At 45.6% G+C, this 26,308-nt stretch overlaps 1 protein-coding gene and 1 long non-coding RNA gene across 2 annotated transcripts; one reads left to right on the top strand and one right to left on the bottom strand.

Annotated features, from left to right (window-relative positions):
• Positions 1 to 1,097: 1,097 nt before the first annotated feature.
• On the bottom strand, positions 1,098 to 2,061 carry LOC127331518 (uncharacterized). Its single transcript, XR_007869838.2, has 3 exons — positions 1,934 to 2,061; positions 1,440 to 1,831; positions 1,098 to 1,331 (listed from the first exon to the last, which is right to left on the bottom strand). It is a non-coding gene; the product is annotated as an uncharacterized lncRNA (long non-coding RNA).
• Positions 2,062 to 23,938: 21,877 nt separating this feature from the next.
• Positions 23,939 to 25,507, top strand: LOC127331515 (peroxidase). The gene is made up of 3 exons (XM_051357695.1): positions 23,939 to 24,229; positions 24,457 to 24,633; positions 24,732 to 25,507. Exons 1-3 carry the CDS (start codon positions 24,023 to 24,025, stop codon positions 25,281 to 25,283), a joined length of 936 nt encoding a protein of 311 aa, XP_051213655.1. The 5' UTR covers positions 23,939 to 24,022; the 3' UTR covers positions 25,284 to 25,507.
• The last annotated feature ends 801 nt before the right edge of the window (positions 25,508 to 26,308 follow it).

Genomic DNA, 26,308 nt, shown 5'->3' with positions numbered 1-26,308 from the left:
TGGCGATACTTGAAGCATGAACAATGGAGAAGTGAATCATGACAAATAAGTAAAATTGTGATTCCATCTATAAGAATGTTTTCTTAGTACGTTAAAATTGTTTCCATCAATTATCGAAGTTTTTCCTTCCTAAATATGGTTTCCAATGCTACTGATATTTGCTTCCATATAACATTGTTTGTTTCAAAGAAATGGTGTATTTTGTTTGTAATCACCAAGAAATTGTCTCCCCAACTATACATTTTGCTTCGAGTACAAATAAAGTTCTTTTCTTATTTAACAATAAAATGCTTCCTGTGGAATGTACAACAACATGTTTACATCTATATGTTGGAGAATTTGCTTCTGCTGAAAGTACAACGTGTTTCCATCAAAATAAAAAAAATATGGATGCTTCCAGACCTTACACTGGTAGCAATGTATGACAACGGTGCCCGAGCCGAGGCTGGAGAAGCATAGCCAACATCTGATGATCACAGTTATGGACGTTGGACATCTCCTGGACATCTCCTGAACGTGTGCCTGATTCTGGACATCGTCATGCATCGTTTGCACTCTGGAAAGTACTATTACTGTATGTGCAACTAGGAGACAACGGTCTGCAAGTGCGTTGGGACCTCGTCCCTTCCAACGATTCTGGGCAGAAAAAAATGGCAAAAATAATGAAGCATTTGTGTCAAAACAATGGAAGCACACATGAGACGTCAAGGAAGCGTGTCAATTATCACTAGTGGAAAACTGCTCTTTTGCACCGGTTCAAAAGGCCCATATGCACCGGATGGCCAACCGGTGCAAACCATCCGGTGCAAAAGGCCCCCCCCTTTTGCACCGGTTCTGTTACAAACCGGTGCTAAAGGGGGCACCACGTGGCCGTCTGTGGTGAGTCCGGCGGGGGACCTTTTGCACCGGTTCGTAATACGAACCGGTGCAAAAGGGTTGTGCCGCGGCAGGGTTTTGGTGCCATTCCCTGCCGCGGTAGACTCTGCCGCGGCAGAGAATTGCACTAAAACGCTGCCGCGGCAGACTCTGCCGCGGCAGGAATTTTCACTAAAACGCTGCCGCGGCGACTCTGCCTCCATTCGAAACACGGTATAATATTAATGCAAACAATTCAAATATATATATAGGAAACCATTGTATTACATATATCGATCAAAGTGACACACGTTCATGCATATATATATATGTCTACATCAACTTTGATATTGGCGGTTGTCCACATAGTGTTCTCCATCTGGAGCTATGACTTGCTCAAGTAAGAACCCCGCCAGTTCTTCTTGAATTGCTCGTACACGCTCTGTTGCTAGAAGACCGTCCCGCAACCGTTCGATCTAATAATTTGAAGAAGGTACGATGGTCAGTATATATATATGTGTGTATGTGAATGAAACACAAGGTGATCGATAAAATAAAGCCATGAATGTTGTTTAATTACTTACATCAAGTTGTTCCAAAATGTCCCTCACATGATGGGTATTCTGGCGGATGAACTCGCAAACGTAGAACCCGCATAAATTATTCCCGTCCTCTTGCCTCAAGCACTTTACGAGAACAAAGTTCAATCAAAATAATATATATATAATCAAGGATGATAATAATTGTATTGAAACTAGAATCAAAGAGATGCGCGGCCTAGCCATTAGTACTTACCGGTACATGTTTTATTCGAAGATCTTTATTCTTTAAACCCGGAGCTTTGTTGGTGAACCGTTTCCAAGCCTTGTGGAGGATATCAGCCATGTCCCCCCACGCCTCAAGGGGTTTACTCTTCGAGTCCATGACTTCTACTATCCCGGTGTCGGGTTCAATGACTAGCAGGATATAGTGAAACCTGCGGACACACACATATATATATATATGCATAACTCATCAATTACACTTAACACATGGAGTAAGCGAAAAAGATTTAATGTGTGAAGAGAGTAACACTCACGCGAAGTTGTAAGGAAATAGTATTGCCCTTTTGTATGAGTTTTTCCTTAAGACATGTACCAAGTTATTCTCCGTGTCCTTGGGAGAGTTGTCGACAGTATACCCATTCACGGTATATGGGTCAACGAACCCAAGATCATAGATTTGCCCCTTGCGGCATTCGCGAATCTTCATTCTGCATAATACAGTGAGAGTATGGTTATATGCATGCAATAATGGACGAGTCGCGGTAGAGACTTAATTACATAAATAATACTTACAGACAGTATACACTCAGCAGAGATTTGTCGAGGGCGTCTTGGTTGAATAACTGAAATAATTCACAAAATTCGATGTTCATCACGTCAGTTCGCCCGTAGTGCTCATCTCTTATTGCCACCATGATCCAGTTCTGGCCGTCCTTACATGCATCCAAGTACCAATTATGTAGTCTTCGCAGCTGTGTTGATAGATTAGGCAACTCCGCAGCTCTGACAAGAGGTTCCCCGTATGTGTAATGGTATGCTAATTGGACATCGTCCGTGGCCATGAATTCGATGCGGCTTAAGTACTCAGGAATACTCATACCGGCCGCATCTGCCTCATCTTTGTATAGTTTTACCATCGTTGGATCAAGGCACGCTAGGACATCGGGATACACTTGGAGCGGGGGGCACGAGTTTTTCTGGGCTCCAAGCTGGGGAACTGGTTTCCCATCTACCTTACTTTTTTCCCACCGCTCTTTTGCTAACACATTTGACTTGCGAATAGACCGGTCATAGTTCGATGAAAGACTTGGCTCAGGTTGATGAAGGTTCTTCAGCAGTTTCAACTTCTTTTCCAGGGATATAGCTGGCTCCGGCTCAAGCTGGGGCTTTTTAAGTTTCAACATTTGTTGCTTGTGCTGTTCAGCTACGATCTTGGCATTTTCCTCAACTGTATAGTCATAAGGTCTCTTGGGAGCAACCTTAGGCACTCTTGGGAGGGGCTCTTGTTTGCGTCTCGGTGATTTGTTACGACTCAGCTGTGTCGTAGCGGCCCGCCTAATTTTCCTCTTATACTTGGGCGGCGGAGAAGGCTCACGCGGCGGCGGAGATGGCTCACGCGCCGGCGGGGAAGGCTCACGCGGCGGCGGAGATGGCTCACGCGCCGGCGGGGAAGGCTCACGCACTGGAGACGGCTGCATCGGTGGAGAATGCTGGCTCGGTGGAGACCTTGTTGGCGCCTTCCAACCCGGAATCACAATGAATTCCTTTCGCTATAGAACTGTAGTGTTCTTGGCCTCTCCCAGCTCTAGCAAATCCCCTTCACCGGCAGGGTGGTCAAGCCTCAGCGGCCCATACCCATCCATAACTTGATCCACCCCGGCGACAGCGTATCCAGGTGGAACCGGCTTGAAGTGATATCTTTGATCATGTACCGGCGGTAAGACATAGCCGATCGCCGCCTTGAGCGTTAAGTAGCCCATCGTTTGGAAATGTAGCTCACAAGGTGTCGACTCTGTGATAAAGTCCACAGGGTAGAGATCAGAAGGCATCTGCGGATCCACAGGGGAGGGAGGAGCCATCTGCGGATCCACATCTGCATCATCACCAGGCAGCTCCGTGGAAGCCACGCTGCTCTTCCGCTGAGATCCCTGGCCGGTAGCATCGAATGCAACTTCTTCTATCCGCGGATTAGGTTGAGGTTGGGTGACTGTGACTGAGCCTGACATTATCATCCTCACTTGCTCCTCTAGCTTAGCAACGCGTTCTTGAACCACATCCTTTTGCCTCTGACGGCTTCTATCGGGATATTTCTTCGTTTCTGCAGGAAACCCAATACACCACGGCTTGCCACCTGGTATGGTTCGTGTTCGTCCTGGGTGTTCAGGATTCCCAAGGGCGCGTGTGAGCTGGTCCTTCTCTCTTTCGGGACGGAACTTCCCCTCTTCAACTTCCTTTGCAGCATTTCTAAAGGCTTCGATGGGAAGTGGGTTTCCCGATGTCTTTGTGTATATATGCAGAACCCTTGTGCGTCCAACGTGCCCCCATGCGCGTAAAACCAATCCCTTGACCGCTGGTTCCATTTCCGTACCTCTGGCTGGATCCCGTTCTTAATTAGGTCATTCTCCCATTTCTCCCACTTAGGTCTGCCAGCCTTGTAGCCTCCTCGCCCCATGGTATGGAAGTACATCTTATTAGCAGCATTTTTCTTGTTGGTGTCTGACCTTGTCTTTGCCCTCTCCGATGTCTTGTACTTCACAAATGCCTCCCAGTGGTCTTTTATCTTCTCATAGGGGCCGTTGAAATCTGGAGTCTTCTTTTTCTTGACAAAGGAGTTGTCCAATTTCTTCTTGTAGTCGTTGAACTGCGTTGCCATCTTCTTAAGAGCCCACTTCTTGACTCTTCGTTGTATGCTATTCAGCTCGGGATCCTCAGGGTCTGGCCTTTTATTATCACTATCAGAGTCAGCTGGCTCCGGAAATGTGAAATTTACCATGAGTTTCCTAAACATCAGATTTTTGGATCTCGTATCGACGTAAGTAACTCCTTCGTCCTCCTTTGCAGGTTTCTTCCATTCTTGAGTGGTGATCGGGATGGTGTCCCTAACAATAACTCCGCATTGACTTACAAACTTTTTTGCGTGATCCTTGGGAGAAATCGGTTCGCCGTCTATAGCGATTTCTGTGATGATGCACCTTTCATGCTCTTCCATCTTTACGCGCGCCTCGTTTAGTTCTGCCGATAGAGTGTGTTGATTGGGAGGTCTAAAAGAAGAAACAACGTTAATATATGTATATGCACATATCTGTAGGCTTGGTTAATTAATATATATACACCTCGACGTGGTGAGCTTCTCCCTCGCAGTCGTCACCTTCTCCCTCACCGGAGCCGTCTCCACGGTGGTCTTGATCATCTTCCTCATCGGAGCCGTCTCCTCGGGTTCGCTCGTCTCCCTCGCCGGATTGGTTTAGGTAAAGAGAGGTGATATCGTCATCATCACGGATAATCTCCTCGACGAGGTATTCTTGTTCTAGGTCTCTTTCCATAGTTTCTGCAAAGACTTAAAAGTTATTCTAATGCTATAAACACAACGAAGCTAGATTCTGCAAAGACTTACAAGTTTCTGCAAAGACTTACAAGTAATTAAGAATAATGCTCAATACATGATCAATAATAGTGCTGAAAGCAGATAGTGCAGTTACATGCATACATAGATCGATAATACATCAATCACTACTACAAAAACTCAACCACTCAACCGCGCAGACCGGGTCCTAGAGGGCGCCGACCGGGTCCTGAGCCGCGCTGGGTGTACCCCCAAAGCCACGGAACAACAACGGGAGCATAGCTAACATGAGATCCCTGCATAACGCTCCATCCGGTCCTATACATGTTGTCTAACGCATACATGTAACGGCGAACGTGCTGGTCCTCCGCTTCAATGCGCTGAGCTACCTCCTCCGGCGGGGCCGGCTCCCTCTGAAACGAACGTGGCCCATAAGACCTCCACCAGAGAATATCCGGGTCGACGACGGGACCCGGATTCCGCACCAAGGTGCGCGCCACGGAAGATAACACCTCCCAGTGCCACCCCGGCGGAGCCCAGTCCCGGACTTCCCCCATCTGCTGCATCTCCTCTAAAACTGTCCTAGCTCCAGGACGCGGAGGCCGCGGCATCGTATGCAAACTAACAAATATAATATTGAATTTGAATAAAGTACTTATGAATATGAATCAAAGTAATTAAAAATTTTCTAACACATACTAATATAGTACTGACATATTCCATCTAATTTTTTTCTAACACATCTAAAATAAAGTACTTACATATTTCATCTAATTTTTTCTAACACATACTATTTAAAATCTAACACATACTAAAATTTCCTAACACATCTAACACACTAAATTTTTTCTAACTAAAATTTCCTAACACATGTAACACACTAACTTTTTTCTAACACACTAAATTTTCTAACTAAAATTTCCTAACACATCTAACACACTAAATTTTTTCTAACTAAAATTTCCTAACACATGTAACACACTAACTTTTTTCTAACACATCTAACACTAACTAAACTTTCTAACAATTTCCTAACTAAAATAACTAAAATTTCCTAACTAAAATTTCGTAACTCAAATTTCCTAACTAAAATTTTCTAACTAAAATTTCCTAACTAAATTGTTTCTAACTAAAATTTCCTAACTAAAATTTCTAACTAAAATTTCCTAACTAAAAACTAACTAAAACAAAAAAAAAGGAGGGGGCAGGGGCGGGCGGCGCTGCTCACCTCGAGGGCATCTGCGGCGGCGGACGGCGCGAGGGAGGAGCAACGGCGGCGCGAGCGAAGCGGCGCAGCGGCGAAGCGACGGCAGCGACGGCAGCAGCGCGGTGTGGAAGGAAGGAAAGAGGAGGAGCAGGCAGCTGGCGGGCGGCGCGGCGCGAAGCGCGGGCGGGCGACGGCAGCGAGCGGCGAAGCGCGGTGTGGAGGAGGAAGAGGAGGAGCAGAGCGCGGCGCAGCGGGCGGCGAGCGACGGCGCGAAGCGGCAGCGGGCGGGCGCGGGCGACGGCGGGCGGCAGCGCGGCGAAGCGCGGCGGCTTATGACGCGGCGGCGGGCGGCGAGCGGCGGCGGCAGGGCTTGGAAAAATTTGGCAGCCCTGCCGGCGTCCAAATCTCCTCGCGCGAATGGGGAAGAAGGAGGGGCGCGCGCGATTAAGTAGCAGGGGTCTTTTGCACCGGTTCGTGGCTGGAACCGGTGCAAAAGAGTCTTTGCACGGTTCAGCCACGAACCGGTGCAAAAGACCCCAATTTTGGCTGAAAATTTTGCGTTCTTCCCGCCTTTTCTCTGTTTCGCGCGGGATCGAGTTCCCGCCACGACGCTGCGCGGAGTTTCCGCCACGACGCCGCGCGAGGATATGTTCCCGCCACGACGCCGCGCTGGACATTTCCCGCCACGACGCTGCGCGGGTTTCCGCCAAGACGCCGCGCTGGACATTTTCCCGCCACGACGGCTGCGCGGGATATGTTCCCGCCACGACGCCGCACTTGACATTTTCCCTCCCACGACGCGCAGCGCGGGAGATTTCCCGCCTCTAAACGCCCTCTATAAATAGTACTCCCCGTGTCTCCCATTTCACTCATCACTGAACCCTAGCCCATTGCACAATGCCTCCAAAGCCGCACCCACCGCCGGTGGAGGTGGACCCGCAGCTCGCGGAGATAGAGGAGTGGGAGGAGCTGCAGCAGCAGCTGCGGTAGGAGGCGGCAGCCAGGAGGGCAGCAGCGGATGAGGTGGACCCGCAGCTCGCAGAGATAGAGGAGTGGGAGGAGGCGGCGCTAGCGGCTACCATAGAAGCGTTTGAGAGGCAGAGTCTCCAGGAGCTGCATAAGCGGCCGCGTGTGGCGGATCTGGATAGTGAGGAGATGCATAAGCGTCGTCGTGAGGAGGAGCTACGGCGGAGGCGACGACCGGGAGGGCAGCAGCAGATGCGCGGAAAAACTAGTAGAAGTTGTTATTTTTGAATTTCAATAAAGCAGTGTTGTCGTTGTTTTAGTTTAAGTTTAGTTAACGTATCTTGTTAAATTTCAATAAAGTCGTTGTCGTTTTATCCCGGTTAATGGCTGGAACCGGTGCTAAAGACGGTTGATTAGTTTATATACCCCTTTTATCCCGGTTACTGGCTGGAACCGGTGATAAAGATGGTGGATTAGTTTATATATCCTTTTATCTCGGTTCCTGGCTGGAACCGGTGCTAAAGATGGGGGGCTAAATCTGGGAGGCTTATCTTGTTATTTGCCTTATACGGGGTGGTTTCATCTCGGGGAGGGGATTATCTGGAGGCACACACCGCTATATATAGCCCCCTCCGACCAATGTTACAGATACATATCACAACAAACGCTTCACAATATGAGCTCAAGGTACATGATAATAATTAATACATTATGATCGCTTCGACCGTAACCATGGAGTATCTTCAGCATTTAATGCGATGGTTGGATCAATGTTCACTGTGAAGGGCGGAATTTCAGCAAACTTATTATAATCTTCTGACATGTCTGTCTTGTCCTCGACTCCCACGATGGTTCTTTTCCCTGAAAGAACTATGTGACGCTTTGGCTCATCGGATGAGCTCGTTTCCTTATGTTTTCTTTTATTCGGTCTAGAGGACATGTCCTTCACATAGAAAACCTGAGCCACATCATTGGCTAGGACGAATGGTTCGTCTCTGTAACCAAGATTGTTGGTATCCACTGTTGTCATTCCGTACAGCTGGTCTACCTTTACCCCTTTTCCATCCAGCTTGAACCATTTGCACCGAAATAAAGGGACCTTAAAAGAAGGTCCATAGTCAAGTTCCCATATCTCCTCTATGTAACCATAATATGTGTCCTTTTTGCCACTTGCTAGTGTTTGTTGCATCAATGCGGACACCACTGTTTTGGTTGGTGCTCTTTTATCTTGGGCGAACGTGTAGAAGGTATTTCCATTTATCTCGTACCCTGGAAAGTCACTATAGTCGAAGATGGTGACCCAGCCAACATGTACAAGCGATCTACAATACTGTTGTTATTAATGAGATGTTCTCGGAGCCAACCGCCGAATGTACGCATATGTTTATGCGTAATCCGGTCTTCGAGACTGCCCCGAGATGTTACGAGCGCACAATATTCTTGTGATCGGTGATATACGGGGCCACCAAGGTGGAACTTTGTAGAAGCGTGTAGTGTGCTTGAGTGAAAGAAATGCCGTCCCTACATATCATTGATTTCCTTCCTAGCGTGCCTTTTCCACTTAGTCGCCCCTCATGTCGCGATTCAGGAACACCAATCGACTTAAGGTCAGGAATGAAGTCAACACAGAACTCGATGACCTCCTCTGTTCCATAGCCCTTGGAGATGCTTCCTTCTGGCCTAGCACGGTTATGAACATATTTCTTTAAGACCCCCATGAACCTCTCGAAGGGGAACATATTGTGTAGAAAGACGGGACCGAGGATGGCAATCTCTTCGACAAGGTGAACCGGGAGATGTGTCATAATATTGAAGAAAGATGGTGGAAACACCAACTCAAAGCTAACAAGACATTGCACCACATCCTTCAGCAACCTTGGAAGACTAGCTGGATCGATTACCTTCGAGATATCGCATTAAGGAATGCACATAGCTTCACAATGGGTATTCGAACATTTTCGGCGAAGCCCCTCGGTGCAACCGGAAGCAACTACGTCATAATAATGTGGCGGTCATGCGACTTCGGGTTACGGAATGTTTTCTTCTCCATATTTATAATTCCCTTTATATTGGAGGAGAAGCCGAGACGGGACCTTGATACTAAAGGACTTCAAAAAAGATATCCTTCTCTGCTTTGGTAAGAGCGTAGGCTGGCGGGACTTAAGCGACTCCACTGTATCCTTGTAATCCTGTTCTTGCTTGTCTTTTGGGACTTTCATACGATCTTGGTCCTCCCGTTCTTCTGGTGTATCTTTTGTCTTCCCATACACGCCTAAGAAACCTAGCAGGTTCACGCAAAGATTCTTCGTCACGTGCATCACGTCGATTGAAGAGCGGACCTCTAGGACTTTCCAATAGGGTAGATCCCAAAATATAGATTTTTCTTCCACATGGGTGCGTGTCCGTGCGTCGTCATTCGGAGCAGTTGGCCGCCAGGACCCTTTCCAAAGATTACTTTTAGGTCCTTGACCATATCAAGTAAAGCATCACCGGTACGGAGTTCGGGCTTCACCCGACGATCTGCCTCACCTCTGAAATGATTGCCTTTCTTTCTGACGGGGTGCCTCTTTGGAAGAAATCGACGATGCCCCAGGTACACAACCTTCTTACATTTATGCAAATAGGCACCTTCGGTCTCATCTAAACAGTGCGTGCATGCATTGTATCCCTTGTTTGTCTGTCCTGAAAGGTTACTAAGAGCAGGCCAATCATTGATGGTCACGAAAAGCAACGCTCGTAGGTTAAATGACTCCTGTTTGTACTCATCCCATGCATGTACACCTGGTTTGCTCCACAACTGTAAGAGTTCTTCAAATAATGGCTGTAGGTACACATCAATGTAGTTGCCGGGTTGCTTTGGGCCTTGGATGAGCACTGGCATCATAATGAACTTCCGCTTCATGCACAACCAAGGCGGAAGGTTATAGATACATAGAGTTACAGGCCAAGTGCTATGGCGCAGCTCTGCTCCCCAAAAGGATTCATTCCATACGTACTTAGGCCAAACCTTAAGTTCCTCGCGTCATCTGCAAAATCCGGGAACTCTCTATCGATTGTCCTCCACTGCGACCCATCAGCGGGGTGTCTCAGCATCTCGTCTTTCTTACGGTCTTCTTTGTGCCATCGCAACAACCTGGCATGCTCTTTATTTCTGAACAGACGTTTCAACCGTGGTATTATAGGAGCATACCACATAACCTTGGCAGGAACCCTCTTCCTAGGGGGCTCGCCCTCAACATCACCGGGGTCATCTCGCCTTTGATCTTATACCGAAGTGCGGTGCATACCGGACATTTTTCCAAATTTTCATACTCAGCGCGGTAGAGGATGCGGTCATTAATGCATGCATGTATCTTCAGCACCTCTAATCCTAGAGGGGCAGAGAACCTTCTTTGCTTAAATGCGTCTTGTCGGGCAATTCGTTATTCTTTGGAAACCTCCTCTTCATTATTTTCAGTAACTTCTCAAATGGCTTGTCACATATACCAGCCTCTGCCTTCCATTGCAGCAACTCCAGGGTGGCACCGAGCTTTGTGTTGCCATCTTCGCAATTTGGGTATAACTTCTTTTTCTGATCATCTAACATGCCCTTTAACTTTCGCTTCTCGTTTTCTGTTTCTGCATCTCTGTGTGCATCGGTGATGGCCCGACGAAGATCATCATCAACGGGCTCATCTGATGCCTCTTCATCTTGATCACCTCCTCCTGCATCTTCATCTTCATCATGCCCTGTTGCGAGTATCACCGTAGTTAGGGTACATATCATCATCCTCTTCTTCATCTTCGTCGTCTTCCATAATAACCCCTCTTTCTCCATGCTTGGTCCAACAATTATAGCTGGTCATGAAACCTTTCCAAAGCAGGTGTGATTGAATGACTTGCCATTCGGGGTATTGCTTCAAGTTATGGCAATCAACACATGGACAACACATAAAACCATCCGCTGTGGGTTTTCCGAGCCACACGGATAAATTCTTCCAGGCCCGATCTGAACTCGGGTAGACGTCGGTCAACGTACATCCATTGTCGCCGGTTCTTCTACATCAAATAATTAATTAAGTTTATCAATAAACAATTACAAAACATCATAATATTTATAAATAGTGGAAATTAGCACCGTACAAATGAAAGGGTTAAGTTGTTGCTTAAACCTTGATCGAGGAGGAAAGAAAGAGGAGAAAGCTTAAGTGTCGCTCCGGCACCTCATCTCATTTTTGTTGGGTGTAAAATCAAGCGGCATCACTCTCTCACACATTTCATCGAGCACCTTATGTGCATGCCAAAGAGAAGCAACTTAGCACTCAACACACACACCTTCTCCTAGCAAAAATGAAGTGAGCTGGGCTGTTTGGCCGGTAGCTGAGCTGAAATAGGGCTGGGGACCTTTTAGCACCGGTTCGTGTTACGAACCGGTGCAAATGGTCTATCTTTTGCACCGGTTCGTAACACGAACCGGTGCTAAAGGTTCCTCGGCTGACACGTGCCTAGCGACGAACCTTTTGCACCGGTTTGTGTTACGAACCGGTGCAAAAGATAGATCATTTGCACCGGTTCGTAACACGAACCGGTGCAAAAGGTCCCTCGGCCGGCTGCTCCCCACGAACCGGTGCTAATGACCCCTTTTAGCACCGGTTCGTGCCAAATCCGGTGCAAATGACATTTGGGGCAAAAAACCAAAGCCCTTGTTTCTACTAGTGTATGTGATTACCTCTGCACTGATAGCTTGCCATAGTCGTCGGAGAATCCATGGGGAATTGCAATGACAAGAGGATCCACTGAGCATGCCATTCACGGCCAGATCTCCAAGTTGAACCACCTCCAGTCTACCTTCCCGGCCCGCTGCTTTGACCTGGCAAAGCCGCCAGCAACCGTGTCGGCCACATGCGGTCAGAGATCCCTGCAGAACGGCATGCGAGCCAACGTACAGGTTCATGCATGTCGAGGTGCGTGATGTCTACGTTCCCCCTCCTTTCCTGTAGACAGTGTTGGGCCTCCAAGAGCAGAGGTTTGTAGAACAGCAGCAAGTTTTCCCTTAAGTGGATCACCCAAGGTTTATCGAACTCAGGGAGGAAGAGGTCAAAGATATCCCTCTCATGCAACCCTGCAACCACAAAGCAAGAAGTCTCTTGTGTCCCCAACACACCAAATAGGTGCACTAGTTCGGCGAAGAGATAGTGAAATACAGGTGGTATGAATATATATGAGCAGTAGCAACGGTGCCAAAAAATAGCTTGCTGGCGTGTAGTTGATGGTGGTAGTATTGCAGCAGTAGTAACGCAATAAACAAAGAAACAAGCAGTAGTAACTCAGCAGTATTTAGGAACAAGGCCTAGGGATTACACTTTCACTAGTGGACACTCTCAACATTGATCACATAACAGAATAGATAAATGCATACTCTACACTTTTGTTGGATGATGAACACATTGCGTAGGATTACACGAACCCTCAATGCCGGAGTTAACAAGCTCCACAATAATGCTCATGTTTAAGTAACCTTATAGTGTAAGATAGATCAACATAACCAGATAGATCACATCAATACCATCATAATGATAATTAACTCCACAATCTACAAGAGATCATGATCATAGCCTACGACAAGAACCACACGGTGCACACACTAGTCACCTTTACACACGTGCAGGAGGAATAGAACTACTTTAATAACATCACTAGAGTAGCACATAGATGAATTGTGATACAAAACTCATATGAATCTCAATCATGTAAAGCAGCTCATGAGATCATTGTATTGAAGTACATGGAGAGAGATTAACCACATAGCTACCGGTACAGCCCCGAGCCTCGATGGAGAACTACTCCCTCCTCATGGGAGCAGCAGCGGTGATGAAGATGGCGGTGGAGATGGCAGCGGTGTCGATGGAGAAGCCTTCCGGGGGCACTTCCCCGTTCCGGCAGGGTGCCAGAACAGAGACTCCTGTCCCCCAGATCTTGGCCTCGCGATGGCGGCGGCTCTGGAAGGTTTCTGTGGTTTTCGTCGAACGCATCAGGGTTTTCGCGACGGAGGCTTTAAATAGGCGAAGAGGCGGCGCAGGAGGGCTTCTGGGGGGCCCACACCATAGGGCGGCGCGGCCCCCCCTCTGGCCGCGCCAGGGTGTGGTGTGGGGCCCCAGTGGCTCCCCTCGCGGCTCTCGGGTGTTCTGGATGGTTCGGGAAAAATAGGAACACAGGCGTTGATTTCGTCCGATTCCGAGAATATTTCGTTACTAGGATTTCTGAAACCAAAACAACAGAAAACAGGACCGGCACTTCGGCATCTTGTTAATAGGTTAGTTCCAGAAAATGCACGAATATGACATAAAGTGTGCATAAAACATGTAGATAACATCAATAATGTGGCATGGAACATAAGAAATTATCGATACGTCGGAGACGTATAAGCATCCCCAAGCTTAGTTCTGCTCGTCCCGAGCAGGTAAAACGATAACACAGATAATTTCTGGAGTGACATGCCATCATAATCTTGATCATACTATTTGTAAAGCATATGTAGTGAATGCAGCGATCGAAACAATGTATATGACATGAGTAAACAAGTGAATCATATAGCAAAGACTTTTCATGAATAGCACTTCAAGACAAGCATCAATAAGTCTTGCATAAGAGTTAACTCATAAAGCAATAATTCAAAGTAGAGATATTGAAGCAACACAAAAGAAGATTAAGTTTCAGCGGTTGCTTTCAACTTGTAACATGTATATCTCATGGATATTGTCAACATAGAGTAATATAATAAGTGCAATAAGCAAATATGTAGGAATCAATGCACAGTTCACACAAGTGTTTGCTTCTTGAGGTGGAGAGAGATAGGTGAACTGACTCAACATTGAAAGTAAAAGAATAGTCCTCCATAGAAGAAAAGCATCGATTGCTATATTTGTGCTAGAGCTTTGATTTTGAAAACATGAAACAATTTTGTCAACGGTAGTAATAAAGCATATGCATCATGTAAATTATATCTTATAAGTTGCAAGCCTCATGCATAGTATACTAATAGTGCCCGCACCTTGTCCTAATTAGCTTGGACTACCGGATCATCACAATGCACTGTTTTTACCAAGTGTCACAAAGGGGTACCTCTATGCCGCCTGTACAAAGGTCTAAGGAGAAAGCTCGCATTGGATTTCTCGCTATTGATTATTCTTCAACTTAGACATCCATACCGGGACAACATAGACAACAGATAATGGACTCCTCTTTTATGCATAAGCATGTAACAACAATTAATAATTTTCTCATTTGAGATTGAGGATATATGTCCAAAACTGAAACTTCCACCATGGATCATGGCTTTAGTTAGCGGCCCAATGTTCTTCTCTAACATATGCATGCTTAACCATAAGGTGGTAGATCGCTCTTACTTCAGACAAGACGAACATGCATAGCAACTCACATGATATTCAACAAATAGTAGTTGATGGCGTCCCCAGTAAACATGGTTATCGCACAACAAGCAACTTAATAAGAGATAAAGTGCATAATTACATATTCAATACCACAATAGTTTTTAAGCTATTTGTCCCATGAGCTATATATTGCAAAGGTGAATGATGGAATTTTAAAGGTAGCACTCAAGCAATATACTTTGGAATGGCGGAAAATACCATGTAGTAGGTAGGTATGGTGGACACAAATGGCATAGTGGTTGGCTCAAGTATTTTGGATGCATGAGAAGTATTCCCTCTCGATACAAGGTTTAGGCTAGCAAGGTTTATTTGAAACAAACACAAGGATGAACCGGTGCAGCAAAACTCACATAAAAGACATATTGAAAACATTATAAGACTCTACACCGTCTTCCTTGTTGTTCAAACTCAATACTAGAAATTATCTAGACCTTAGAGAAACCAAATATGCAAACCAAATTTTAGCATGCTCTATATATTTCTTCATTAATAGGTGCAAAGCATATGATGCAAGAGCTTAAACATGAGCACAACAATTGCCAAGTATCACATTACCCAACACATTATAGCAATTACTACATGTATCATTTTCCAATTCCAACCATATAACAATTTAACGAAGAAGAAACTTCGCCATGAATACTAAAAGCTAAGAACACATGTGTTCATACGAACCAGCGGAGCGTGTCTCTCTCCCACACAAGCATGATGTAATCCAATTTATTCAAACACAAACAAAAACAAAAGCAAACAGACGCTCCAAGTAAAGCACATAAGATGTGATGGAATAAAAATATAGTTTCAGGGGAGGAACCTGATAATGTTGTCGATGAAGAAGGGGATGCCTTGGGCATCCCCAAGCTTAGACGCTTGAGTCTTCTTGAAATATGCAGGGGTGAACCACCGGGGCATCCCCAAGCTTAGACTTTTCACTCTTCTTGATCATAGTATATCATCCTCCTCTCTTGACCCTTGAAAACTTCCTTCACACCAAACTCGAAACAACTCATTAGAGGGTTAGTGCACAATAAAAATTAACATATTCAGAGGTGACACAATCATTCTTAACACTTCTGGACATTGCATAATGCTACTGGACATTAATGGATCAAAGAAATTCATCCAACATAGCAAAAGAGGCAATGCGAAATAAAAGGCAGAATCTGTCAAAACAGAACAGTTCGTATTGACGAATTTTAAAATGGCACCAGACTTGCTCAAATGAAAATGCTCAAATTGAATGATAGTTGCGTACATATCTGAGGATCATGCACGTAAATTGGCTTAATTTTCTGAGCTACCTACAGGGAGGTGGACCCAGATTCGTGACAGCAAAGAAATCTGGAACTGCGCAGTAATCCAAATCTAGTACTTACTTTTCTATCAACGGCTTTACTTGGCACAACAAAACACAAAACTAAGATAAGGAGAGGTTGCTACAGTAGTAAACAACTTCCAAGACACAAATATAAAACAAAGTACTGTAGCAAAATAACACATGGGTTATCTCCCAAGAAGTTCTTTCTTTATAGCCATTAAGATGGGCTCAGCAGTTTTAATGATGCACTCGCAAGAAATAGTATTTGAAGAAAAAGAGAGCATCAAGAGGCAAGTGTGAAACAAATTTAAGCCTAACATGCTTCCTATGCATAGGAATCTTGTAAATAAACAAGTTCATGAAGAGCAAAGTAACAAGCATAGGAAGATAAAACAAGTGTAGCTTCAAAAATTTCAGCACATAGAGAGGTATTTTAGTAACATGAAAATTTCTACAACCATATTTTCCTCTCTCATAATAACTTTCAGTAGCATCATGAGCAAACTCAACAATATAACTATCACATAAAGCATTATTATCATGAGTCTCATGCATAAAATAATTACTACTCCCAACATAAGCATAGTCAATTTTATTAGTAATAGTGGGAGCAAATTCAACAAAGTAGCTATCATTATTATTCTCATCATCAAATATAGGAGGCATATTGTAATCATAATCAAATTCATCCTCCATAACAGGTGGAACCAAAAGGCTACTATCATTATAATCATCATAAATAGGAGGCAAAGTATCATCAAAGAAAATTTTCTCCTCAATGCTTGGGGGACTAAAAAGATCATGCTCATCAAAACCAGCTTCCCCAAGCTTAGAATTTTCCATATCATTAGCAACAATGGTGTTCAAAGTATTCATGCTAACATGTTCCATGGGTTTTTTAATTTTCGCATTAAACCATTCATGTCTTGACTCAGGAAATAGTACAAAGAGCTCACAGATGTTTTCCATTATGCCTAACTAGTGTAAACAAGAAACAAAAAGTTGCAATTGCAGGATCTAAAGGAAATAGCTTCGAGCACAAACACAATGGCGCCAGAAAAGTACTTTACCTGAAACCGAAGTATGAGTGCCTTTTACCTTTCCTCCCCGGCAACGGCGCCAGAAAAGTGCTTGATGTCTACGTTCCCCCTCCTTTCCTGTAGACAGTGTTGGGCCTCCAAGAGCAGAGGTTTGTAGAACAGCAGCAAGTTTTCCCTTAAGTGGATCACCCAAGGTTTATCGAACTCAGGGAGGAAGAGGTCAAAGATATCCCTCTCATGCAACCCTGCAACCACAAAGCAAGAAGTCTCTTGTGTCCCCAACACACCAAATAGGTGCACTAGTTCGGCGAAGAGATAGTGAAATACAGGTGGTATGAATATATATGAGCAGTAGCAACGGTGCCGAGAAAATAGCTTCTTTGGCGTGTAGTTGATGGTGGTAGTATTGCGACGATAATGGCGATAAAACAGTAAACAAGCAGTAGTAACTCAGCAGTATTTAGGAACAAGGCCTAGGGATTACACTTTCACTAGTGGACACTCTCAACATTGATCACATAACAGAATAGATAAATGCATACTCTACACTTTTGTTGGATGATGAACACATTGCGTAGGATTACACGAACCCTCAATGCCGGAGTTAACAAGCTCCACAATAATGCTCATGTTTAAGTAACCTTATAGTGTAAGATAGATCAACATAACCAGATAGATCACATCAATACCATCATAATGATAATTAACTCCACAATCTACAAGAGATCATGATCATAGCCTACGACAAGAACCACACGGTGCACACACTAGTCACCTTTACACACGTGCGGGGAGGAATAGAACTACTTTAATAACATCACTAGAGTAGCACATAGATGAATTGTGATACAAAACTCATATGAATCTCAATCATGTAAAGCAGCTCATGAGATCATTGTATTGAAGTACATGGAGAGAGATTAACCACATAGCTACCGGTACAGCCCCGAGCCTCGATGGAGAACTACTCCCTCCTCATGGGAGCAGCAGCGGTGATGAAGATGGCGGTGGAGATGGCAGCGGTGTCGATGGAGAAGCCTTCCGGGGGCACTTCCCCGTTCCGGCAGGGTGCCGGAACAGAGACTCCTGTCCCCCAGATCTTGGCCTCGCGATGGCGGCGGCTCTGGAAGGTTTCTGTGGTTTTCGTCGAACGCATCAGGGTTTTCGCGACGGAGGCTTTAAATAGGCGAAGAGGCGGCGCAGGAGGGCTTCTGGGGGGCCCACACCATAGGGCGGCGCGGCCCCCCCTCTGGCCGCGCCAGGGTGTGGTGTGGGGCCCCCAGGGCTCCCCTCTGGCGGCTCTCGGGTGTTCTGGATGGTTCCGGGAAAAATAGGAACCTGGGCGTTGATTTCGTCCGATTCCGAGAATATTTCGTTACTAGGATTTCTGAAACCAAAAACAGCAGAAAACAGGACGCACTTCGGCATCTTGTTAATAGGTTAGTTCCAGAAAATGCACGAATATGACATAAAGTGTGCATAAAACATGTAGATAACATCAATAATGTGGCATGGAACATAAGAAATTATCGATACGTCGGAGACGTATCAGTGCGGCGGAAGTCGCCGGATGAGTGGGCGCGGCCGAGAGAGCTGAGCTGCCGTGGGGAGAGAAGAATCAAGGAGGCGGTTGGGCTCAATTTGGGGTGCCGCCCGGTGCGCAGTTTTTGGAATTAATGTTAGCAAGACGTGAGTTTAATGGGACTAAAAAACTGTGGGAAGCAAAAACATCTGGAGCCCTGCGATGGAAACGAGATGGACGGTGCCGTAGTAGTCCGACGATTTGCTCGCCATCAGCCTACGATGTAGAGTGTTTACCATAAAATATAGGTGGAGACAGACGCTTTAAAAAATCGTCTCTAATACCATAATTATTTGAGCTCTCCACAAATTAAAGCCATCTCTTGCATTCATACTATTAGAGTCGGCTACAAATAAAAGACATCTCTAATAAAATAATGATTGGAGACTGCCAACAATAAAAGCAGTCTAAGATGTTTTCTAATTGGAGCTGGCCACAGATAGAAGTTTTCTCTGGTAGTGATACTATTAGAGACTACCACAAATAAAAACCATCTGAGGAGTGGGTATTAGAGTTGGTACCCACAGAACAGGGTATAATGATGGGTGACCCTAGCTGGCGATCGTTCGCTCAAAATCTGCCTAGCGATCACTTTCTGACAGCTTTTTTTGGTTTAATCGTGCAGGAGTTCGCTTCCTCTTTCTAACAAAACAATAAATACTGGATGATCCGTACGTGAGCAAACCTCTTTCTTCTCCTTTCTCTGACTCACGTCCACATTAAAACTTTCCAAATTTGCAAATTCAAAACGTTTTAACTTTCAAACGACAACTCCAAATTAAGATTTGTTTTCACCAATAAATTCGTCTCAACGAGATCTTCAAAACTAGCACCCATGTTAATATGTTTTGACAAACTTTTTTTCTGGCTAAAAGTTATCAACCCTCTCTATTTGAATAATCAACCCCTCCGTAGTTGAGTGATCAACGGTAAATGTATAAAATTATCAAAGGCTATTGAGAGAAAGTTCTCCATGCATGCACAAATAGACAAATCTGCTGATGTCAGCAGAATCTTTTCCAAAATTGAAAATTTAAAACATTTTAACTTTCAAATGAGAATTCCAAATTAAGATTCTCTTTCACCAATAAATCTGTCTCGACGAGATCTTCAAAACTAGCACCCATGTTGATATGTTTCGAGAAACTTTTTTTCGGGCTAAAAGTTATCAGCCCTCTCTCTTTGAATAATCAACCCCTCCGTACTTAAGTGATCAACGGTGAATGTATAAAATTATCAATCTGGTGGAGGCTATTGAGGGAAAGTTCTACATGCATGCACAAATAGACGAACCTGCTGATGTCATTTGAATGTTTCCCAAATTTGAAAATTCAAAACTTTTTAACTTTCAAACGACAACTCCAAATTAAGATTCGTTTTCACCAATAAATCCGTCTCGACGAGATCTTCAAAACTAGCACCCATGTTAATATGTTTCGAGAAACTTTTTTTCTGCCTAAAAGTTATCAACCCTCTCTATTTGAATAATCAACCCCTCCGTACTTGATTGATCAACCGTAAATGTATAAAATTATCAACCCCAAAGTTAATTTTATTTTAAACATTTTAGCGAATCTTTTTTAATTTAGAAGCTATTAACCTGGTGTCCTGTTATTTATCAATAGTAAATATAAATAACTACCAACCCTAAAAATCTACTTCATTTCAAATATTCTGGCGACTCTTTTTAGTTTACAAGTTATCAACCCGGTGGTCCATTATTTATCAATGGTAATTATAAAATAACTACCAACCCTAAAAAGTATTTTATTTAGAATATTTTAGAAAATATTTTTTTATTTTACAAGCTATCAACCTGGTGCCTCGTTATTTATCAACTCCAAATATAAATAAATAACAACCCTAAAAAGTATTTCATTTAGAAATATTTTAGCGACTCTCTTTTAGTTTACAAGCTATCAACCCGGTGACCCGCTATTTATCAATTGTAAATATAAATAAATATCAACCCTAAACAATTAATTTAATTTAAAATATGTAGCGAATTTTTTTTGTTTACAAGTTATTAACCTGGTGCCTCATTATTTATCAACGGTAAATATAAATACCTAGCAAACATAAAAAGTAAATTTCATTTAGAAATATTTTAGCAACTTTTGTTAGCTTGCAACTTAAAACAGTACTTAATTTGAGTAGCAAGTGGTAGTTCATTTGAGTTGCAAGTAGATCTTCTCACCCGTTATTTTCCCCCTTAAAAACCACTGGCCCGAAAAAGGGAATTGCAAAAGGACCCACTTAAATATGAATTACTGTACGAAAATAAAACCCAAAAGAGAATTGCAAAAAGAGAATTGAGAGCCTGCCTCGTGCTGAAGAAAAAAGAGTGAGATGCTATGTGTATGCATGCAACAACTTATGAAAACGTGCTGAAAAGTTGGCTCATTAAATGTAAATCCATGAGATGCTCTGTACATGTGCATGCATGTAGTGTGAACGCTCTTGGCTGCATGCAACTTGCAAAGTAGTAATACAAGTTGTTAGTGTGAACACGTGTGAACACAATTAAAACTAAAGAAAAAAAGGGAATTGACTCGTCCGTGAGCGCTTCCGAACCACATAAAGTGATTGCTCGAGCGATCGATTATCAGGGAGGGGATTCGTCTAATGATGCACATATTAGAGGTGCCAGATGGGAAACTGGCTCTCGCCTGTGTAGAAAAACGTGCTCTAATGGAAGGTTTTATACTAGTGACTGAACTAAGACAATGTAAAAAATCCTCAATTACGACATATGATGTATTATATTTTAAGAGAAGTGCGTCGCACTGATATGCTTACTAGTGAAAGAATGAACAAAAAGAAGAGACCGAGCGAACAAACCAAAAAAAAAAAAAAAAAAAAAAAAGCGAACGCCTTTCCATACGATAGCGCATGACAACAAAGACACTACTGAGCATGCTGATGGGGAAAATCCTACACGCCCTCGCTCACCTAGTCAAGCAACATGGGCTGGCCTCTTTAACGCGGTAGGTAGCAACATGAATATCTAATAGGCCGGAAACCCTCGTCGCCATCCGAGCCAGGTTGTGTGCATTGGTATTAGATTTCCGGCCTTCATGACGGAAGGAGACGCCTCCTCTCTGCCTCGCCATAATCTGAACTTCCCTGATAATGTGACTGAACCGCCCAAGAGAAGAGCCCAACAGCCCCTGCACCACTTCCATGCAGTCCGAGGCAACCATCATGTCGCCAATATTCAGATTCGATGCCAGCGCCAAGCTCTCCCGACAGGCCATCGCCTCGAGACACCCCGGGTCCATGACGCCCTCAAACACCACAACTGACGCCCCAAGGAACAGACCCTCCGGCGACCAGCAAACAGCGCCCACCGAGCCCCTGCACCTCGTCTTAGCAACAGCTGCATCAGTGTTGATCTTATGCTGCCCACTCGGAGGAGGAAGCCAATGCGGCACCGCTGGCTGTCCACCTCCCGTTGTCTTCACCTTTTTGTTCCCACACTCTCCCAGATCCTTTATGAACGATTCGATGAAACAATGCGTCGATAAAGGGCTCTGGTATATCTCCTCATGGATCGCCTTCCGCCGCGCATGCCATAACGTCCAAAGGGTGATCACCATACGCACGAACTCGTCCTGGCTGAGGGTTTCCATCATGACAAACAGCCATTGTCTAGCAGAAGGTTCAGTCGTGAGACTGATATGCTCCACGATGGATGATTCTGTAAGGGCCCAAACACACCGCGACATATTGCACTCAATGAGTGAGTGGCGCCATGAGTCCTCCTGCCCACATATCGAACAACTAGGAGAAGGAGCCATATTTCTTCTGTGACGGACATCACCCGTGGGTAAGGAGCAGTGAGCCAGCCGCCACAAGAATATCCGTACCTTAGATGGCACCTTGCATTTCCACAGCTTAGTCCACTCCCTCTCCTCCATCTGAGACGACGACGCCGCCGGTCGCCGTTCCATATAATCCTCCCGAGTCTTTTTGACACTAACCAAAACTCTGTACGCTGATCTGACAGGGAAAACTCCGGAACTCAGGTAACACAGCGAGGCGCGAGCAGACTCTAGCGAGCGTGGCGTCCAGTGCGGCAGCCCATTCCAGCTGATCGCGCAGGCTGATCCGTGTGGGCATGCAATAGGAGCCGCCTGCCGTCGGAAACAACCCAAAGCTGCGTTTCCCCAGCGGGCCGGGCCACGTTTCGGCCCAAACAGACACCGCCGTGGCGCACTGTCGCTTCACAGGATGTAGAGGAGAAATCAAATCAGGCTGTCAGCTCGACATCGCATCTGTTGAATTTTCTGGCTTTCAGCGACGGCGACTGGGACACAAAATGGCTGTGCGGCAAGTCAGATCGAGGCTGATTTGCCTTGGACATACGCTGACTCATGCGATTAGTCAGACCACACGGTTCATCCACACATGTATTCAGTGCATAGCTCCGGACTGTATTGCCGTTGTTTGCTAGCATCCATGGACGTTCCACGCAGCTCCAGTCTGCACATAAACCTACGAATTGAGCGCGCTGATGCCTACTCCAATGTCCGCTCGACATCCTTCCTATAAGTTTTCTAGGTTTTCTAGCACTGTGAATACTAGGCCAAATTCTCAGTAAAGTGGGTGAAGATTATCTTCACAAATGCCGTCCACGTAAGATAAATGCCATAAGTCAAGTACTATCATTTGTTGTACGTGTGACCATAGATCTCATAGCTTTTTTTTTGGAAGAATCGGTAGGAGCACTACCTTTTCATTGAGTAAGAGGGAAAACTATACAAATGTACAAATGGGTGGCATGTTTGGATGAAAGCATTTGATCTGAAAAATAAGACCATCGAATAAGCCAACTCCCATTAAATAAAATGTTTTTTCCATCTCAGGCTCCATCAAGCAAGCTAATCCCTAATTATTATAATTTCTAGTTACTCCTATATAGGATTGCAGCCTTATTAGGTTAATCTAAAGCTTAAAGTTCCGTTTTGCTAGCATTGAGTTGTTTCCACAAGCACGCGATCGATGCATGATAAGGCCAAGGCCGAGAGATATCATTCGAGTTGGCCCTATTGCAGGAAAATGCAGGGTTCGTGTTGGCGGTAGCGAATTAAAGCTGAAGGTTGCCACGGTTGGATGCACGCGTGAACCTTCAAGAAAAACGGCGAGTTTGTCTATACCGGCCCACATCCCTGTTCGGACGTCTAGCTGGCCGCACGACGGCGCCGGACGGATATTGGATGCCGAGTACGTCGAAGTCGATCGCCAGACGTCACTGGCTTGCCCTGGACTAATCGGCCATGGAGTTTGGATGCTTCATCCCCAGAGCCTGACTAATCGGACGTTAAATTTGGAAGTTTATCCCAAGTGGGGGGCAGGGAGTGGTGCGCAGGTTGCACGTGAGCTAAATCGTCGGCTATAAATATGCATGCAATGCAGCCAACTCTTGCACAAGCCACAGCCAGATAACAAGTGCAGGCAGCAAACCAGTTACAGGCACGCCGCAATATAGCTTGGGTCTTGTAGCTAGCCACAGCCATGGCATCTGCCTCTTGCATTTCTTTGGTGTTGCTGGTGGCCCTGGCAGCCACGGCGGCGTCGGCGCAGCTGTCGTCGACGTTCTACGACACGTCGTGCCCCAGGGCCCTGGCCACCATCAAGAGCGGCGTGGCGGCCGCAGTGAGCAGCAACCCCCGCATGGGCGCGTCGCTGCTCAGGCTGCACTTCCACGACTGCTTTGTTAACGTGAGAAAGCTTCCGTGTTTCACCATGGCTGACACTCTTCTTTCGTTAATTGACTACTCCGGAGTACTCACTACGATCAGCTTCATAATATGTGTCGGCTTTTAATTTAAATTTTTCTTAAATTTTAAACTAAGCACTAATACTTATTATGGATTTGGAGGAGGTATATAACTTGCTTGAGTAAAAACAGCTGGGATTAACCAGTGTGCATGTTTTACTGGCTGCAGGGCTGTGACGCGTCCGTTCTGCTGTCGGGCAACGAGCAGAACGCGCCTGCGAACGCCGGTTCGCTGTTTGGCTTCGGCGTCATCGACAACATCAAGACCCAGATCGAGGGTATCTGCAAGCAGACCGTCTCCTGCGCCGACATCCTCACCGTCGCCGCCCGTGACTCTGTCGTCGCCGTAAGTAACATCATCGTCTACGACGCGCGACCATATACCTCCTGAAAGCTGGTTCTGAAGCTATCGTTTTTCTTACTATTTGGAATCATGTGATGCAGCTCGGCGGCCCGTCATGGACAGTTCCTCTCGGCAGGCGGGACTCCACGAGCGCAACCGGGAATACCGGGGACCTCCCGGGCCCTGGCTCCAGCCTCGCACAGCTCCAGGCCGCGTTTGCCAAGAAGAACCTGAACACCGTGGACATGGTGGCGCTCTCCGGCGCGCACACCATCGGCCGGGCGCAGTGCCAGAACTTCCGCTCGCGGATCTACGGCGGCGACACCAACATCAACGCCGCCTTCGCCACCTCGCTCAAGGCCAACTGCCCGCAGTCCGGCGGCAACGGCAACCTGGCGGCGCTGGACGCCACGACCGCCAACGCCTTCGACAACGCCTACTACACCAACCTGCTCTCCCAGAAGGGGCTCCTCCATTCCGACCAGGTGCTCTTCAACAACGCCACCACCGACAACACCGTCAGGAACTTCGCGTCCAGCGGGGCGGCCTTCAGCAGCGCCTTCGCCACGGCCATGGTCAAGATGGGCAACATCTCGCCGCTCACAGGGACGCAGGGCCAGATCAGGCTCAGCTGCTCCAAGGTGAACTCGTGATCAGCGTACGAGGATTATACGTCACGTGAATGAATAAGGCCACAAAACCGACGGCCAATTCCACTCTACTATTAGCAGTTCAGCACTAGCTAGAACCGTGTATATATATACGTGGTGCAGCTCAAAATTATGCATGCACCTCTACACATGTAACTATCGAATTCTCTCATGCAAAGGCATAAAGAATTACTACTTTAATATGTACAACTACAACTACCATTATTGTTCTACTAAACGTTGGCACATCTTATCTTGAAGCAGAGTTTTTTTTTTTCTTTCGAAAACGAGGTCGAAACCTCTAGCCTCTACATCGAAATGATCCATAACTCAACTCAACATGACATGTATAGTTTCGCGCGTTGACAATTAGACGCAGGTCCCATCATCAGCCCGGATGGAACTAATAACAGAAATCTACACTCCATCAACTCGTGTGCCACACAAAATATTAAATCTAGAAGTAGATCTGAAGTATGAACCCCCTGTTCCTCCTCGTAGCAGGGAGTTCAAAAGCCGCTGGACAAGAAATTAGAGGCCAACACATTGTTTTATTATAACATGGGACAACGGATACATGTGCTTTTAGTAAACTGGGCTTGGCTCTAGTGGTCAGGTTTCTTGTGGTGGAACCATCCAGATTCAAGTCCTAGACTTGGCATGGGTATTTGCATTTACCTGGATTTATTCTATGATTTGATTGTCGCTATGCTTTCAGTGGTAGGTGACGTACCCGTCAACAGCGAGACACCAATGGTGACTTCGTTAACCTCAAAATCTGACGGCTCAGTCCCTCGAAGGTGCTCATAGGGGTGAGTGTACATGCGTGTTTGTAAGTGTTTGTGTTGTACTATGTACTACTAGGAAAAGGCTTATTGTTGGCGCACCAAAAAAGGCAATTGCCGGCGCACTAGAGCCCGCCGGTGGGAACATGCCGGTGGTAATTGCTTATTGCCGGCGAACCAGTAGGTGCGCCGGCGGTAACTCGCGTTATCCCCGGCGCACCTGTCTAGTGCGGCGGCGGTAAG

Source organism: Lolium perenne, chromosome 2, assembly GCF_019359855.2.
Source record: "Lolium perenne isolate Kyuss_39 chromosome 2, Kyuss_2.0, whole genome shotgun sequence".
In the NCBI taxonomy this organism is placed as follows: Eukaryota; Viridiplantae; Streptophyta; class Magnoliopsida; order Poales; family Poaceae; genus Lolium; species Lolium perenne.
Note: the sequence above shows the minus strand (reverse complement) of the source record. Positions and strands in the feature narration are given on the sequence as shown.

Excerpts from the sequence above, each read along its gene's own strand:
- LOC127331515 (XM_051357695.1), top strand. The coding sequence starts at position 24,023 with ATGGCATCTGCCTCTTGCATTTCTTTGGTGTTGCTGGTGGCCCTGGCA. Across the intron at positions 24,230-24,456 it reads TCCACGACTGCTTTGTTAAC|GGCTGTGACGCGTCCGTTCT; the intron begins GTGAGAAAGCTT and ends TACTGGCTGCAG. Across the intron at positions 24,634-24,731 it reads CCCGTGACTCTGTCGTCGCC|CTCGGCGGCCCGTCATGGAC; the intron begins GTAAGTAACATC and ends CATGTGATGCAG.